The following is an 18,699-nucleotide window of genomic DNA, read 5'->3' on the forward strand; positions in this document are numbered from 1 at the left end:
TCTTAAAAAAACCCAAGACAAAATGTCCAGACTGGAGAGTCAGAACTGAAGCAGTGGTTCTTTGTGACCACAAGTCCATGAAAGAGAGAAACCTAAAACAATGCCTGGAAGAATTGGAACCATGTGCCACTGTGGACTTCATCCGTTTGATGTTGTTATCCAGCTTCACCAGTCCTGCTGATGTGGCTGCGACTCGATCTGGGGCCGTATTCTGTGGCAACACTCCCCCAGCCCAAGTCCCACCCCCTGGTGATTTCACGATAGAATTTGTAGGTGACCTGAAACTAGGAAAGATAGAAATATTTTATAGCGCGTTCAGTGACAGAATCATGTCTTACCTATGATCTGAATGTAACGAAATGACAATACAGCGTTAAAGGAGAGAACACTGTGCTTGGTTCTGGAACAGCAGCTGTCCGTGTCCCGGGTGGCAGGAGCTCTGCCCGCCTCTAGGTCAGTCAGAGCACCCAGGAGTGTGCGTTCAGGGGATGCCATCCAGGATGGCAAGGGTGGAAGCGACTAGCTAGTGGTTGGAGGAGCCAGAGGTGTCCTGTAGGGGAGGCTGTGGGGGTGGAGTGGGGTAAGCTATAAGTGACATGATTTTGTCCCTGTGCGTGCCATAGTACACGAACCTGTAGTATACAAAGGGTCAGTTTACTCAGGGAACAGAACTGAGGTAACTACGTATTAGGACCAAAGAGGAAAAGGTAGGTTTGCATGGCCAGGAAGACTGTTCTGAAAGCCACTCACTCACTGATGGAGTGGCTTGCCTCCTGAGCACGGGTGTGTGCAGGCCTCAGGACTGCGCCTGACTCCAGTGAACACTCAGTATAGTAAACTGCACTTGCTGTTAAGGTTCCAAACTCACCTGGGCAGTGTGGTCTTCAGGCAACCTCGTAATCCTTTGCCCTCCCTCCCCGCAGCACTCCCATCATCACAGCACAGCTGGACAAGGACGACGACGCCGACTACGCTCGTCTGGTGAAAGGGAGGATTGAGAAAACGCTCTTGGGAGAGGTAGGAAGAGATCCCTCTCGACAATAAGAGAGCTAGACCAGCAGCTTCGCCAGGATGCCTGAGAACCACTTGCAGTGGATTCACCAATCCGTGTGTCCATGCTGCTCTGTGTCCTTAAAGACGAGAGGGAGCCTCGTGTGCTCTGAGGGACGGGGAAGTGACTGACGGATGTTCTGATCTTTTGACACCGCAGATTTCAGAGTATATTGAAGAAGTGTTTCTTCCTGACGATTGCTTCATTCTCGTCAAGCTCTCCCTAGAACGGATCAGACTTCTGAGGCTGGAGGTGAGTCCCGTAATTAAAGGCGTGAAGGAAGTCATCCCCTTTCAGTCCCAGGACAGGTGCTGATGAACGAGGGCAAGAGCTGTGCGTAGCATGGGAAGCCCCAGAGAGGCTTCCACTTGGTGTCTGCCCTCTGGATCTGTTGTACCTTCACGTGCTGTCTACCCCTGACCCCGGCACAGATGTGACCACCTGGAGGCACATAGGAAATTAGTGGAGGTGGTGTGCAGACCACAGTGCCCATTTGCTGTGGCACAGCATGCCAGCAGTCGGAAGGGCCATAGTGCCAGCCGTGTCTTACCTACCTGTGGGTGCCCAGCGCAGCAATGGCTGGCTCAGGATATGTGGGTTGACCTGGCTTCTTCTTATTGGCATTTATAAACGGGTAGTGGTGGCAAAATGGATTTAGGAGGGGTGGGTGGTGAGATCTACTTTTTTAGTGAATAAAGCAGAGGTGTGTATACAGTACATACGTATACATACATCTCTGGTTATTAAGATATCACAGTACCAAAAGACATGATGAGAGAGACTGGTGAGGGGGGAGTAATTAAAAAGGCTCCTTAGAAGGGCAAGATGCTGAAACGCCAAGAAACACAGAAACCGCAGCCTCCAGACCCCACCAGTAACCTCGGGCCTGTGACCCCTCCCAGGTGAACGCGGAGACGGTAAGGTACTCCATCTGCATGTCCAGGCTGCGCGTGAAGCCCGGCGACGTGGCCGTGCACGGCGAGGCAGTGCTGTGTGTCACCCCCAGAGAGAACAGCAAGAGCTCCATGTACTATGTGCTGCAGTTCCTGAAGGAGGATCTCCCCAAGGTGAGTGGCAGGCCGCCTCCCCAGGTGGTCAGGCCTAACACAGGGAGCAGGCTCGTCTCTAAGCTGCAGAGCCAGGCATCAGGCACGTAAGGGCTGCTGAGACTGCGGCTGGTGCCCTGTTCCTTCCTTTCTTTGCCACATCCCTGAGGAGTCAGGCAGGTTCAGGTTGCCTTCTTGGCCCTGCCTCACCATTCTGCCTATTGAGCTTTTCTCTCTTCTCTCATAAAACTGGTGGTGGAAGAGGGCACGACCCCCTGAGGTTCTGCTTTGCCGCCTCCCCACCTCTCAGCAGCTCAGGCAGCACGCAGGCGTTCCCCGCTTTGGCGCGTCCCTGACAGTCCCCTCTGAGATGGGGTGATCAAGACCACAAACACAGGCTGTGACACCCCCAGTTCTCGCAGCCACTGTGGTTTCCCAGGTGGGGCCACACGCACTGCGGGGTCTCGAGCCCTCTGTGTCTCTTGAGTGCAGGTGGTGGTGCAGGGCATCCCAGAGGTGTCCCGAGCTGTCATCCACATCGATGAGCAGAGCGGGAAGGAGAAGTACAAGCTCCTGGTGGAGGGGGATAACCTGCGGGCCGTCATGGCCACCCACGGCGTGAAGGGCACCCGGACCACCTCCAACAACACGTACGAGGTAGCGCTCACAGCCGGGGCTCCTGCAGTCGTGCCAGCACGTTCCTCTGACCCTGCCGTTCACTGCGGCTCTGCACCGAAGACTACCCCACACTGCCTCTCTGGGGAGGGACACGGTGCTGGGAACCTGCAGGGCAGAGGAGGATATGAGGGGCGCTGGGGAGCCCTGGACGCGGCTGGCTCCGTTCATCTCTGCCCTCTGCAGGTGGAGAAGACCCTGGGCATCGAAGCTGCCCGGACAACTATCATCAACGAAATCCAGTATACGATGGTCAACCACGGCATGAGCATCGACCGGCGGCACGTGATGCTGCTGTCCGACCTCATGACCTACAAGGTGTGTGGGGGCCTCGTGGCTGCCATCGCAGGAGCACGAGGCTCGGAGGGCGAATACAGTGCCTGGCTGTGATGATCACCATGACCCCAAAACCAGAGTACAGTGGTCCAGCTGGGCGTGCTGGTAAAATTCCAGTGTGGAAATTGCAACCGCATGGCAGGAGGCAGGGCGTGGTTTCTATCCTAAAAGAAATTTAGCCATTGCCAGAAGCCTAAGGATTCCGTGACAAACAGGTTTATGTCCTGTCGAACCCATTTCTCATACTTCTATAGCCATTTCTAGGTGAAAATCTGACTGGGGGACTGAGTTTGGTTGGTTGGTTGGTTTTTGTTTTTGTCTCTTGTACCAAAAACCTTTCCTCTATCAGTGCCATAAGGCACGATGCCTCCACAGACAAACTTGTGCGGTATTGCAGCAAATTCAGAAACTGGGTGGGAGAAGTGAGCCATTTCCTGCCACCCGGTAGTAAAGACAGTCATTGTAAAGTCTTCCTTTCCATTTTTGTTCTATACGCATATATTAGATTACTACAGGTAAACAGTAAAAATGAGCATGTCATTTTTATTGAACACTATAAGTATTTTCCACATTGCTATGTAGTTTTATAAAGATACTTTTTTATTGATGGTTTAATATTCCTTTGAATGAAAGTACCTAAATTTACTTGTTTCCCTACTTTGAGGTTTTTAAATTATTTGGGTTCTTATTACTTTGAGCCATAAGAAACATCTTCAGAAGTATTTTTTTTTCTTTTGAGGGGGAGGGGTGCAGTTTAGTTCCCCAACCAGGATTTGAACCCAGACCCTCAGCAGTGAAAGTGCAGGGTCCTAATCACTGGACCAGCAGAGAATTCCCTGCTTTTCAGTTTTTGTTTAGTTCATTTTCATTGGCGTATAGTTGCTTTACAATGTTGTGTTAGTTTCTGTTGTACAGCAAAGTGAATCAGTTACACATACACACATATCCACGCTGTAGTTTCCAGTTCTCAATTCTTTGTTCCAGTGGCCCCTGGCTGTGAGTGTCAGGATCTGTGCTGTCCATGCCAGTGACCTCAGAGGGACACAGGTGGGACAGATGGTCATTGGGGTCCTTCTCAAACCTGGATTGTGACTTGAACAGCAGCCTGGCTGCTTTTTGCTTCTTCTGTTGAGGGGCGCCGGGGCTGCGTTCTGTACCTGGCAGGAGCCCCCACTCTGGCTCTCTCCCTCGGCACAGGGTGAAGTCTTGGGCATCACCAGGTTCGGCCTGGCCAAGATGAAGGAGAGCGTGCTGATGCTGGCCTCGTTTGAGAAGACGGCCGACCACCTCTTTGACGCTGCCTACTTTGGCCAGAAGGACTCTGTGTGTGGTAGGCTTGCTGCTTCCAGCAGCCTCGCCAGAGGCTTTTGTGGGTTTTCGCTGGTTTTTTGTTTTGTTTTTTACAGTTTAAACCATGGCCAGGGTTTCTCAAGAGGTGGAGAAACTGAGCAGGCAGAACTTTGACTTGTTTAAGAGTAAAGCCACAGCTCACAGAATTGGAGCTAACGATCTTTTGTCTCCAAAGCCTGACCGTGGCGGCCTGCGTCCCCCTCATCCTTTAGCAGGCTGCTCAGTCAGGACAGAGGAAAGGTCACCCCTGGGCAGGTAGGAATTTTCTAGCCCTCAGAATGAGAGTCAGCCACTCTGGTCCTGCCCCAGGCCTCCTGCTGTCCCAATTCCCTGAACAGGGCAGCTGGCACGCTTCCGCCAGGTGCCTCGTATGCCATCTCAGCACGTTGCTGAGGCATGGATCAGCCCTTTCACAGGGAGAAGACCAAGGGCACTAACTTGTTATCAGAGTCTCGCCCTGCATGGGCCTGCTCGCCCCGCACAGAGCCTGTCTGGCGGGCCTAGAGAGAGGGGTGACTGTCACAGTGGAGCTCGGCTCCCCCTGCCCCAGAGTGCCCGCTTTGCTCCAGCCTTTCTCGTGCCTCAGCAAGACCCTGTGGCCTGAGGTGGGAGTTGGTCTGGGGTTCAGACAGCGATGCCACGCCTGGCCCCCGACCCTGCCGCCAGAGCTCTGCTTCCTAGTGGCCGTTTCCCCTCTCACCTCCTTTGTAGACTCACCACCCAAGGTGATGGTCGGATGGGACCAGGCAGTGTATGCCTAGATTTTGCTTCTAAGATTAGGGTCACAGGTTGCAAATAGAGGGAAAGAGAAATTACACAGGTCTTTACTATAATGAAGGGTGAAAGGAAAGAAAAGGCAGAGATGGGGGCAGGAGAAGGGCAAGGCCCAGCCAAAAGTGAGAGCAAGCCTGCTTGCAGGCCTGAGACCCAGCACCCCGCTCCAACTTGAGGGGCCTGCTGTGGTCGCCCTGCCCCAGCTCTAAAGTCTCCTGGTCCTCTGCATGTTGCAACTCGGTGTCAGCCCTCACTCTGTGCTGGGCTTTAGTTTGATTGCCTCTCTGGCCCCTGATAGCACAAAGCCCAGAACATAGCAGATGGACGCTTGCTTGTTACAGAACTAGAGGCCTCATGCAGAGCCCAACATTGAGATCTTAGAAAGCTGAAAGGGAGCTTGGAGAAAGAATCTACGCTGTCGCCTGACTCCTGTCACTGCCTGAGGGGGCCTGCCTTCTTAGTGTTTCTGATTCAAGCTGTGGACTCCGAGGTTGGGGTGTTGTTAACCCTGGCCCCCCTCCCCGACCCCTGGGCACAAAACAAACATGTGCTGCTGTTCCCACGGGGACTGGCCTCTGCTCACTGCGGTCCCGTGTGCTTGTCCCCTGGGCCCTAAGCTAAGGACATGCTGGGCGGCAAACTCGGGGTTTCCTGGGCATCGTTACACTGTATCCTTGCTGTCTGAGTTTAGTGCTCAAAGGTGAGGCCACACGATGCTTTAGCTCAGGCAGAAAGGCTGCTGAGCCAGCAGCGGGGCTGTGAGCAAGCACTTCCCTTCAACCAGATGCAGGAACTCCCCCAGCCTGCCCAGGAGCACCAGGCCATGCCTTCAGCATCCATAGATGAGGAGTAAAGTGAGCAGCCCAGGTCCAACACGTTGGGGCTGGGACTCCAAGTCAGTAGTCTTTCTGTCCTGCTTGAAGACTCCCAAGCGTGGAGAAGCTCTCTCACCTCCTTTCTGGTTGGTTTCAGGGGTGTCTGAATGCATCATCATGGGGATTCCCATGAACATTGGAACTGGACTCTTCAAGCTGCTCCACAAGGCCAACAGGGACCCCAGCCCTCCCAGGAGGCCCCTCATCTTCGACACAAACGAATTCCACATCCCCCTTGTCACCTAGTCCAAGGAAGACGGGGCTGTTCCTGACCTTGGCTCCTTGTCACCTGGAAAAGGGCTGGAGGCCAGCAGCCAACTCATGAGCTTTGTGCTCTCCAGGACCGAGGCCCTGCTGCCCCCACCATGCTGGCTGTTGGAGAAGGTTCCCAGAGTCCCGGGAGCTGCTCATCCCATGACCCCAGCCATAGCACAGTGCTTGGTGGGGTAAACCAGGATTTTTCTGTCTGTTTGAAACCTGCTTAATCTGGGGACAGCTCTGCACCTCCTGCCCACTCCACCTCCCTGGACTTGTGAGGAGAGCCAAGCATCTCTGCTCATTTCGACCTCCCCTGTCCCTCCATCCGCTCACAGGGGTCCCAGCCTGACCAGGAGCCAGTTCTGAGCCCCAAAGCCAGGGCACATCCTCAGTTCTTCCGTTCCCTGGTCACGCTGGAATCTCCCAATGTAACATACTAATGTAAATATTGTTCGTAGTATTTATTTGTTCACTGAAGAATTTAGAGTTTTTATTGTTATTTTAGTTTTCCTGTTGAAACCAAGAAGCTGTGGAAACCCAGAGAGCCAGCTTTGAAGCATCACTGGAAAAACTAGTTAAGAAAATGGGGTTGTCTAGGACTTTAAACTGCGTTGAAACTGTCATGAGGCCAAGCTGCTCTGAAACACCTTTTGCAGACTCCCCTGCCACCCCCTTTTTGTGTATTTCCAATGCCCATGGGGGCACGAGTCAAACTCAATCTTTGTGGCCTGTAGAAGCCTCTCCAGAGTTTAGAGCCGGCTGGGGTGGGGACCCCCAGTGTACATGGAGATGAGGAGTGGGGCTGGCCCAGACCCCCTGCCCTGCCTGGGGGCATCCACACTCCTCTGAGGAATCCACATGTGAGCACACGAGGCAGCTGCAGAGCCGGAGGCCTTGCGAGTGCCCCGGGGCCTGGTGTGAGAGGGCCCTCTGGGTGCAGGCAGGCGCCGGTGCTCAGGGGTGAAGCGGCCACCCGGACAGGAACGGTGGGGCCTGCACGGGGGTGGGCACCCGCTGGAGTGGACATTCCCCAGACGGCTGCAGCAGGTTCTCAGAGGACATCTGTGATGGTAACACACGTGAGGCTGTGAGGAAGGACCTGGAAGGGCGTCCCAGGAAGACCCATGTTTCACTGCCTGCTTGGGCTTCTGCCAGTGACTGCGCCATCCATCGCTGGTGGGGTTTTCGAGGCTTACAAGGGGGTTTTGTGAAACACCAGAAAGAAACATACATAGCTTGTCTTCTAGCAAGCACAGGGGTTTGCTCACAGAGATGGTGGTTCTTTGTGCCGAATTTGCTCCTTGGGGTTGGCCTGAGGCCACAGAGAAGGAACTGTGGTGGCCGCAGCTCTCCTCCAAGAATGTTCCTTGGAGCCTGTCCTTCCCTCCCTGGGGGCCTTGGAAAACCTAGGCTGCTTGGTCAGAAGTGAGATGATATGAAAAGTGGAGCTGTGACCCTATTTTCTGGCTCCCTGCTCTTGGGAAGAAGGTCAACCTCTGAAATGATAGCTGGTGCATCTCGGTGTATCAAAGAGATGAGCATCTATTTTTGAGTGAGAAGATGGTTTGGATGATTAAAGAGGGTGTGGTAAAAGAAAAAGGGGAGGCTCAAAGAATTCAACCAGTATTTTATAGAATTACATTCTTTGGTCATTCCCTAGTTGATTCCCCACCTTCTGAGTTAATGCTGCTAAGGTACTCTGCAAAGCCCTAGGTTCTTGGGTGTGTGTTTGGAATGAGTGCTTTTTTCCCATACTGACATAAGTTAGGAATTTTTGACCTGAGTTATTTTTTGTCAACGCTCAGGTTTCAATTCTACCAAAGTGAGTCTGGGCTTCCCAGGTGGCACAGTGGTAAAGAATCTGCCTGTCGGTGCAGGAGACACAAGAGACGTGTGTCTGATCCCTGGGTCAGGAAGATACCCTGGAGGTCATGGCAACCCACTCCAGTATTATTGCCTGGAGAATTCCATGGACAGAGAAGCCTGGCAGGCTACAGCCTGTAGGGTCACAGAGAGTCAGACACAACTGAGCGTAAAATTAGTTTGGCCCCACACCTATGAGGTTAACTTACAAACTTCTCTTAGGGTGCCAGTGATATGAAAAAAAAATGCCATTTTTCACATCCAGCTCCCGCTGTACCTTTGAACTGATCTGGCCTAGTTTAAGACAAATGGTTGAGTCCGTTAATAATGCTTGTGCAGGTTTGCCCCATGAAGCCTCACCATGGACTCTACTTCACTCACCCAACCTGCTGGGAGCCACAAGACTGGCTTCCTAAAACCTGAGAAGTACTTTCTGGGCCTGATCAGATCCAGGACTGCTGGACTATACGTGAGGGCCAGGGAGGGTGGAATTGGGCAATGGGAGGGACCACAGTGCCCACCTCGCTCTGTGTGACACAGAAGCTGGAGAGGCCGTGGCTATAGCTGCTGTGAGTGACAGAGGCGGCGCCTCGGAGCCTGGCCTGGTCTCTGGCGAGCACTCTGACTCCTTGGGTGAGGCGTGGCTGCAGTGGACACAGGTTCTGGGTTGGATTCAGACCAGCACGTGGTTCTGGGAAGGGGCACACCCCCAGTGACAGTGAGGTGCCCTCACCACCAGCCCTGCGTCCATAGGCGGTGTTGACAGGTAAACCCTACTCCGGGCTCCCCACTGCACATCCCAGGGGTGGGAGTTAAAATTCCCCCTAATCTGATCATCTGCCCTGGCCTTGGGCTTTGTGCAAACACAACTCAAACACTCAAATGGCGCTGTATACTGAAGACAAGCTCAACAGGTTAGGATGTTATTCTGGCCTATTTGGAGGAAATAAGGAAAATGTTTAAATTCTGCCTCATCCATTAGACACGTATTTCTGACTGGTGATCTTTCCAGTCCTTGGCCCTTTTTCCCTCCTTTGTACACAGGGATCAAAATAGTGACTGACTCAGTTACAGCCCCGTCCCACTTTGTTCAGCACTTTGGGGGCGGGAGAGACATTCTGGAGTTTTTCAGGGTCTGTGTCAGATCAGAGTTAAACACAGAGCTATGTTTCTACTTCAGGGTCTGTCCACGTGCATTCACACTGATGAATGTCTGATTCAATCTGACACTATGTGGTGGTGATTTTCTCTTAAATTTTTGTTGTCTCTTGGCAGAACTCTTTTCTGTCAAAACTCAAAAGAAGGAAACATGCTATACAAAAAAGTGTAGCAGTTCAGCCCTGAGGGTTGTGAAACAGGGTAATTGGGTTACGGGTGGGCTTCAGCTCCTAAAATGATGAATGTTCCTGCTGCAGGCCCACCTCTAAAGGTAAGCAGTAAGCGTCCAGCCCACTCCCACCCCATGTAGCTAATTCAAATCCAGTGAATTGTGGGGCAGCGTCCCACACACCCATCCTCTGGAGGTGCCGCCTGGCCAAGATCAGGTATTTAGCTTGACTTCATTCATTCAATTAGTAAAGACCTGCTATGTCCAAAGTCCTATTCTAGGTACTGAAAGTACAACAGTAAACCAAACAGGTGAATCAGATACTAACACATCTAGAAACAATTCTTTGGCAGAAGTGGGTGGGGCGGCAAAAATGTGTCCAGCACAGTCTAGGGTTGAAGCTTCAGAATTGAGGGCCTGGCTCCTGTGGGCAGGCTCAGCACATGAGGCCTCATCAGAGCAAAGAGGAAGGTCCCTCTGAGCCAGCACACTCCCCAGGTTCCAGCCCTACAGGGCCTCCTTCCCTTGGACCTGAGTTCTGGAGGATGTGCCCTGGGCAGAGGACACCTGCCTATGGTCAGTAGGGAGGGATGCTGTCATGCTTTCCCCACCATCAACATCCAGTGTTAATAAGCAGTTTTATGCTTCTGTTCCGGCCCAGGTGGTGTGCTGGACCCTCAGAGGAAGTCCCTGCATGCATGGGGTTTACCATCTGCTTGGGGTCGTCTTATGGTTAAGAGCCTGGGTTCTGTGATCAGGCTGTCAGAATTCAAATCCCAGTTTCCCCTTTTTATCTGGTGACCTTGAGCTAATGACCTAGCCTTTCTGCCTCTACTCATTTGTAAGATAGAAATGCCATTTATTGGTATCTAAATCATAGGGCCATTGTGAATTTCAACATGATTATGCATATAAGGTCTTAGTACAGCTTGGCACACAGAGTATGTGCTCATTAAGTACGTTGCAGTTGTGATGACTATCACTATTTTGACTGAAAAACATGCTCTGTGAATTCACAAGGAAAACCCAATCCTTTGACGCTTTCTAATTCACGCGGATGGAGCTGTCTGTGGCTTTGGAGATTGGGCCTCCCTGAATATAACTCCTGCCTCACTCTGCTCAGTCACTAGATCCCAGGAAGTACTTCGCACCAGGGACAAAGAAGGCTCAGGACGGGGACTGACACTTAGCAGTCGTGTGGATCGGAGCTTGAACATTTTCATTTAGGCCATAAAGTAAATGTGATCTCATTTTAAGAATTGTGGGTAGTAATACCAGATAACTCAGAGGCTCTTTACAGAGAGATGAAGGTATTAATACGCTTAGTTATATAGATGTGTTATATGATAGGGTGTTCCTCTCTTTAGGCTTCCCTGGTAGCTCAGCAGTAAAGAATCCGCCTGTAGTGCAGGAGACGCAGGTTCGATCCCTGGGTTGTGAAGATCCCCTGGAGGAGGGCATGGCCACCCACTGTACCATTCTTGCCTGGAGAATCCCCACGGACAGAGGAGCCTGGCGGGCTACGGTCCATAGGGTCGCAAAGAGTCAGACACAACTGCAGTGACTTAGCACGCACACACGTCCCATTCTTGAAGAGAAAGGTTGCCATTGAAAAATCATCAGCAAAAAATATTACCAATAAGAAATTGGTAATCTTGGCCACCTTACTTCCCACTCTGTTATGTTGTACCTTCTGAAGGTATTGCCCTTTTTTTTTTTTTTTTAAGTCTGATGGTAAAGAAATCAAATCATCTTGGACCAAACTTTGCTCTGGAAAGTCCTGAGTGTTCTGCCCTGAACATAGTAGAGTGGTCATTTCCGGTTACATAAACAAAACAAGTAGGCACCACATATTCAGGGAGAGGACATTGTTATCAGCATAAGTTAAGAAAACTAAGTTAACAGCCTTAAATACTTAAGGTTGTTTTTTGTTTTTACTTAAAAAGACCATAGATGGTATTGCAGGATTAATACAGCAGTTTCACAAAGCTGTGGGAGAACCAGGCTTCTCCCAACCTCCCTTTCCACCCTAGCATGTGGCCTAGCCCTCGTTCCTCATGGTCTAAGGCAGCTACTTGAACTCCAGCCTTACAGCCAGAAGAAATGAAGAAAGAGGCACAGCACTTCGTTTTAAGGAGAGTTCCCAAAAGCTAACTTGGCATCTCTGTTCACATCCCCTCAGCCAGAATTAGCGAAACACAATTCCAAAGGAGGCTGGAGGATGCTCTCTGGGTTCTGGGTGGCCATGTAGGAGCTTCTGTTAGTAAACAGCATGGGGAGGTACAGAAGTGGGCTATGACCATGTCCGCCTGCAGCGTATAAGGATGTGTTGTGGGTTTTTGTTTGTTTGTTTTGGGGTGGGGGATTGGTTAATAAAGTTCAGAAAATTCCCCTAAGCCTCTTGGGACTGGAATATTTCTGGAGTGGGTACAACCATGGGACCTCTTCCTCTTCAGAAGGATTAAGAGTGCCCCCTCCCGGACCCCCAAGCCCTTCACTCTCCTCTTTCTTTTCCCTTTCTTGCAGATTTCATGCCTGAGTTTTTGTTGTTGTTTACTAACGTGACATTTAAATTAGATCTCATTCCCTTAGCAAGATGTTCAAAACATTTCTGGACTTATGGAAAATGTAGCTGTCAAACATTCATTCCATAAATAACTATTCATTGCTCACCTACTATGTCCCAACCCCAGTGGCAGGTATTGAGTGGTGAACAGAATTTCCATGACCCCTCTTTTTAGCAAATTAATGTAGTCACAGCACTATCCACAGAAATATAATACAAACAATATATGTAAGTTCCCATGTTCTAGTATCTGCATTTTTTTAAATAGTGAACTTAATTTTAGTAATCTATTTTAATTAATTCAACATATCTACAATATACCCATATGTAACCAATATAAAAATCATGGATGAGATATTTTACACTCCATATACTAAGTTTTCAAAATCCAGTGCATGTTTTAAGAGTACAACAAGTTTCAGGTTCTAAGCAGCCAGATGTGGCTAGGATATACTATATTCAGTCCAAAAAACACAGTCTGGGGAATTCCCTGGGTGCGGGGGAGTCCAGTGGTTAGGACTCTGCACTTTCACTGCTGAGGAGCCAGGTTCAAACCCTGGTTGGGGAACTAAGATCTCACAAGCCACGCAGCCAAAAATTTTTTGAAAAGAAGAAGAAAGAAAAGCATAGTCTGAAAGAGGCAGCAAACAAATGGACAATTACGAATGGCACTAAGAGTCAGGAGACAGCTTCAGTGAGGAGGAAGGGGCAGCCGCTGTGAGCAGGGCCCGAGCTGATGCCTGAAGGATGAGCAGAGCAAGGGGAAGGGTCCGCCAGGCAGGAGGGCTTATGGAAGGAGGGAGCTGGTCCCCGGAGGGCTGCTGGCGGGAGACCAGCCCTACGCTCTGCTGGAGATCTGACCTGGGAGTGAGCCGAGGCCGGGCCCCCGAGAATGCCCACAGTCTCCTGTCCATCTTGAAGCTGCCCACTCAGCTCCTCCATTCACTGTCGAATGAACTGTCAGTGAACATCTCTCAAGGCTTAAACTGGCCCCAAATAATTTTCTGTTGCCTCTGAACCTGGCCCCAAACCCAAGACCTATTTAAAGGTGGATAAGGACATGGCAACCCACTCCAGTGTTCTTGCCTGGAGAATCCGAGGGACAGGGGAGCCTGGTGGGCTGCCGTCTCTGGGGTCGCACAGAGTCGGACACGACTGAAGCGACTTAGCAGCAGCAGCAGCAGCAACCTATACTCAGGGAAGTCAGAGCCTAGCACTGAAAGCCTCGTTCTTGCTGCCTCAGGAAGCTTGCTGGCACAGAGTACACAGTTTGTATACACTGTGTGCACTTGGACCTGGGCTTCCAAACTTCTGCATTTCCTGGAAGGGAGATCGCATCAAGGGGAAGCCAGGAGTTAGAAGAATCACCCCGCCATGCCCTTCCTCTGCACCACCACCAGAGCACAGGCCGTCACATACACCGGAGCTTGACAGAAGTAAACAAAACCAGACTCCCTGGATCGACTCCAGCAGTCTCACAGGTACTCAAGACAAGCAGTATCTTCAGCCTTTTGTAAAACAGTGCTCAGTGTGGGCACAAATTTGCAGATTTGCTGATGATAAGTCCATGGGTCCAGCAGAAACAGCCCTGGACTTTCCAAGACTCAAACTGTTGTCCTCACTCTGCCTGCCATTAGCAGCATTGCCTTAAGCACACCGCCTCCTGCTTTTGGTCTCAGTTTCCCAGTCTGTACAGATTAAACCCTCAGCCGTGCCTGTCTGCTATAATGCTTCTTATGAGGCATCCAGGAAGCTGGAAAACTAAACTGTTAGTCATGCAGCCAGAACACTGAAAGGAGCCAGTCACTGCTGATGGAGCCTCCAATCTCCACCAGTTCTCATGCCTCACTCTCTCCCTTGGGGGAATGGTCCCCAGACCACTGTCCCAGAAGCTGAGTCCCAGGGGTCCTGGCCCCTTGTGGCAGCGTATGCCACTGCTTATCCTGGCACTCCTGAGCCCCCTTCCCTAATACTGTACTTAAACCACCCTCTAGCCTACAGAGTTCATTCTTTTATCTCCCCCAGCAGAATTTAAGTTCCAGAGGGACAGGTATTTGTTCTACTCTCTGCTGTAACCTCAATGCTTAGCACGGTATGTACTAAAGGCTTTAAAAATATTATCTCGAGTGAAGGAGTGGATTCTGCCTGGAACCCTCTCTCAGCAGCTGGAATCTAGGAGTGAGGGCCTTGGAGCCCCGCAGGCGTGGATTTGAATCCCTGCCCCATCGCTTTCTGGCTTCCTCGCAGCTAGCCGCCCCTAGTCCTGAGCCTCAACTCCGTGGAGGGTCTCCTGCTGGCTGCTGGATCTGATCAAGGACTGTAGGAGCCTGACTGCTGCTTGTCCTCACGCCGCTTCCCAAAGGCTCAATTCCACCTTTGCCCAGAGAGGCCCCCTCGCAGGGCTAGAACCAAGGGTGAGGGGCCCCCCGACCACCGCTGCCTCCCCTCCTCCCACTTCTGCCTGCAGGCTCGGGCCCCAACCCTGGCCCCAAACATAAGAGCCAGAGCCAAATGCTTCTAGCATATACCACCGTGGGTGATTTATTTAAGGGTCTCCAAATAATCACTTAAGTGTCACCATAGCAACCTGGAGAGTTGCCATGGAGATCGGAGCAGGAAACGTCCCCATGGAGACCCCTGGGAGACTCTCTAGGAAATCATTACCAGGTGGATGGGGCTTGGGAAGGGGGAGCTGGACAAAGAAGGGAGCCCCACGGTTCTGTGTGCTGGCAGGCGGAGGGGTTGAAGGCGCAGAATGGGAAAGACCAGCTTAAAAAGGCAGGCAAGTTAATGATCTCCACCAAGTCTAGGGGCCCATGTGATAAATAACTTCTGTTGTGTGCACAGAATATATCTGAAGGAAAAGACAGGAGACTAGTAAAATTGGTGGCCCTCCAGAAGGGAGAAGAGGAGAGAGATTTTTCACCGTATGTTCCTTTGTATACTATTTTAATTTCTTTTATCAGAGGTATGTAGGTATTAAATATTCCAAAATTTTAAAAGTTATTTACAAAGCATTTACTACGTTAGATGTTTTACATCCTCAAAGCAGCACCATAAGGTAGGTAGGTATTATGTCTGTTACACAGATGGGGAAATGGTTGTTCAGAAAGGCCCACAGCCACACAGATGAGTGGGAATCAAACCCAAGTTTCTCCAGCACCCCTAAGTGAGTCTGGATTCTCTGATCTGCCAGTGCTACACTGAGCACTTTAGGTAACCTTGGCCCCTGGCATTCAATTTCCTCACCTATAAAATAGCTTGGCATTTTGGACAGGATGAAAGGTAAGCCACCAAGGAAACCCTAAGATCCCTCCACACACCCATTAAGATGGCTACAATCTGAAAGACAAAAGGTAACAAGTGTTTGCGAAGCTGAGACATTCATGCACTGCTGGTGAGGAAACCAGAAACTTCATACACAGCTGTAAAATGGTCCAGCTGTGTCTGAGCTGCCACAGCAAAACCCCCCAGACTGTGTGGCTTAAGCTACAGACAGTCATCTCTCCGTTTTGGACAGTGACAGACTTTATTTTCTTGGGCTCCAAAATCACTGTAGATGGTGACTGCAGCCATGAAATTAAAAGACGCTTACTCCTTGGAAGAAACTATGACCAATCTAGACAGCATATTAAAAAGCAGAGACATCACTTTGCCGACTAAGGTCCATCTAGTCAAAGCTATGGTTTTTACAGTAGCCATGTATATATGTATGTATGTGAGATTTGGACCATAAAGAAAGCTGAGCACCAAAGAATTGATGCTTAAATTTTTTTTTATTTATGTATTTTTATTTGTTAATGTTACATTATTTATTTATTGGCCACACAGCATGGTATGTGGGATCTTAGTTCCCTGACCAGGAATGGAACCCATGCCTCCTGCAGGGGAAGCACGGAGTCTTAACTACTTAACCACCAGGAAAGTCCCAGAATTGATGCTTTTGAACTGTGGTGTTGGAGAAGACTCTTGGGAGTCCCTAGACTGCAAGGAGATCAAACCAATCAATCCTAAAGGAAATCAGTCCTGAATATTCATTGGAAGGACTGATGCTGAAGCTGAAACTGCAATGCTTTGGCCACCTGATATGAAGAACTGACTCATTGGAAAAGATCCAGATGCTGGGAAAGATTGAAGGCAAGAGGAGAAGGGGATGACAGAGGATGAGATGGTTAGATGGCATCACCGACGTGATGGACATGAGTTTGAGCAAGCTCTGGGAGTTGGTGATGGACAGGGAAGCCTGGCGTGCCGCAGTCCATGGGGTCGCAGAGCCAGACTCGACTGAGCAACCGAATTGAAGTCCTAGATCAAGGTCCTAGCCTGCTTGGTTCCTCACGAGGGTCGTCTTGCTGATGTGCAGATAGCTGGTTTCTTGCTGGATCCAGGGTGGAGAGAGAAAGCTCTGGTGTCTATTCTTCTCAAAAGGACACTAATCCCATCATGTGGCCTCCACCCTCATGACCTCATCTAAACCTAATTATGTCCCCAAAGCCCTACCTTCTCATGCCATCACATTGGAGGTTAAGGCTTCACCTATGAATTAAAGCGAGAGGGGCAGGCAAACACTTAGTCTATAACAAGCTACTTTGGGAAAACAGTCTGGTATTTGCACGAAAGGTTAAACACAGGTTTACATGATGCACCAATGCCACTCCTAGGTACGTCCCCAAGAAAATGCAAAACATTGTAACACGAAAGCTTGTGCATGAATGCTCACAGCAGCATTATCCATAATAGGCAAAAAGTGGAAGCAACCCAGATCCCCATCAGTGGATGAACAGACAAAATGTGAACTTCAATGAGTATATCATAAAAACGATATATTCAGCCACAAAAATGAAAGAAATACTGACACATGCTACCATGGGGATGATCCTCAAAAGCACTCTCCTTCATGAAAGAAGCCTCTGACAAGGGACCACACACGACCAATAAAGGTTTAGAATAGGGAAATCTATGAAGACAGAAAGGACATCAGCAGTTGCCTGGGCCTGGGTGGATAGGAAGACTGGATGGTGACTGTTAATGAGTATGAGGTTTCTTCTGGGGGTAAATGTTCTAAAATCGATTGTGGTGACTGTTGCACAACTCTAAATATTCTGCGTGCATGCTCAGTTGCTTCAGTCGTGTCTGACTCTTTGTCATATAACCCTATGAACTGTAGCTTACCAGGCTCCCCTGCCCACGGGATTACCATGGCAAGAATACTGGAGTGGGTTCCCATGCTTTCCTCCAAGGGACCTTCTTGACCCAGGGATCGAACACTTGTCTCATAGCTCCTGCAGTGGCAGGTGGATTCTTTACCACTGGCACTGCCTTCTAAAAGCCACTAAATTGTTTACTTTAAATGGGTAAACTGTATGGTGTGTGAATGATATCTCAATAAAGCTATTTTTAAAAGAGTGAGGGAATTCCCTGGAGATCCAGTTGTTGGGTTTCTGAGCTCTCACTGCCAAGGACCTGGTCATGAAACTAAGATCTCATAAGCTATGTGGTGCAGCCAAAAATAAACAAACAAAAAGGAATAGAGAGTGAGAGGGAACGTACTTCCTCAAGGTTACACAGCCTTAGCAGCCACTCTAAGACCTACCTCCCAGGCAGCCTCCTCCCACTCATTCTGTTCTCTATAAGGGTGTCCAGCAGGGGCTCTAAGGCTGCTTCCAAAATGAGCAAGGGCAAACTACTGAGGGCTTCATATTGTGACCCCCACCCCCTGCCCCCAGCCACAGCAGCATTCTCTTTTTCTTTAATTGAAATATATATATTTGACTTACAATGTATTCATTTCAGGTGTACCACCTAGTGATTCAATATTTTATATATTATGTATCATGAAATGATTGCAATAAATCTAGTTATCATCTGTTAGCATCAGAGCAGCATTCTTTAGTAAACTGGGCAGCCTCAAGATCTCATTTGGAGAAAGAGTTCCACTGCCAAAAAGAAAGAAAAAAGTTTGAAAGCCATCAACCAGAGACAGTATTTTTAAGGAGGAAAGCAAAGTGATTAAGAACCTGAGCATGGGCCTTGTAGGAAGCATCTCTTCTGATTCTGATGCTTTGACATCTTGGGGCCTTGCTGACCCTAAAGAGACTGTGCCTCCCAGAACTAGCCAGTTTGCACAGGTAGTCAAGGGCTCTCCAGTGAGCATGCCTTTTACACACAAACCAATCAATTCAGAGCCCATACCCCAAGCATTCTCTTCATCAAATCCTTACAATGCTCTCTCAGTCTAGGCAGCTATTTCCCTGCCCTGATCAGTCCAGGGCCCAGGATCAGACAAGTAGAGGGCCCTATGCCCCAGAGCCCACTGAAATTTGTCAAACTAGTCAGTCTTATGCCTGCTTTCTTTTCTCCCCTGTGCTCCTGCAGAAACCACAGTAAACGCTCTTGCTCATGTTCTCTCCCCACTTCTGCCTCCTGACTGACCCCAGTGCTTGTTGGTGCAACCCCGCATGGTGAGTAAAATACTATCTTTTCTTTCTTTCCTTGTTTTAAAGTGAGGTTGAACTGACATCAGTTCAGTTCAGTCGCTCAGTCGTGTCCAACTCTTTGCGACCCCGTGAATCGCAGCA

General features: G+C 49.9%; 1 protein-coding gene across 2 annotated transcripts in view; it reads left to right on the top strand.

Annotated features, from left to right (window-relative positions):
- The window catches only part of POLR3A (RNA polymerase III subunit A), a 48,309-nt gene extending 37,729 nt beyond the window's left edge, over nt 1-10,580 (top strand). For both annotated transcript variants that reach the window (XM_040242323.1, XM_040242324.1), the window contains 7 exons: nt 924-1,017; nt 1,211-1,303; nt 1,954-2,118; nt 2,590-2,754; nt 2,959-3,090; nt 4,306-4,438; nt 6,205-10,580. In XM_040242323.1, the coding sequence (XP_040098257.1) occupies nt 924-1,017; nt 1,211-1,303; nt 1,954-2,118; nt 2,590-2,754; nt 2,959-3,090; nt 4,306-4,438; nt 6,205-6,353 (931 nt within the window). In that variant the 3' untranslated portion in view covers nt 6,354-10,580. The remainder of the gene's footprint in view (nt 1-923; nt 1,018-1,210; nt 1,304-1,953; nt 2,119-2,589; nt 2,755-2,958; nt 3,091-4,305; nt 4,439-6,204) is intronic.
- The last annotated feature ends 8,119 nt before the right edge of the window (nt 10,581-18,699 follow it).

This window comes from Oryx dammah, unplaced genomic scaffold, assembly GCF_014754425.2.
Source record: "Oryx dammah isolate SB20612 unplaced genomic scaffold, SCBI_Odam_1.1 HiC_scaffold_6, whole genome shotgun sequence".
Classification (NCBI taxonomy): Eukaryota; Metazoa; Chordata; class Mammalia; order Artiodactyla; family Bovidae; genus Oryx; species Oryx dammah.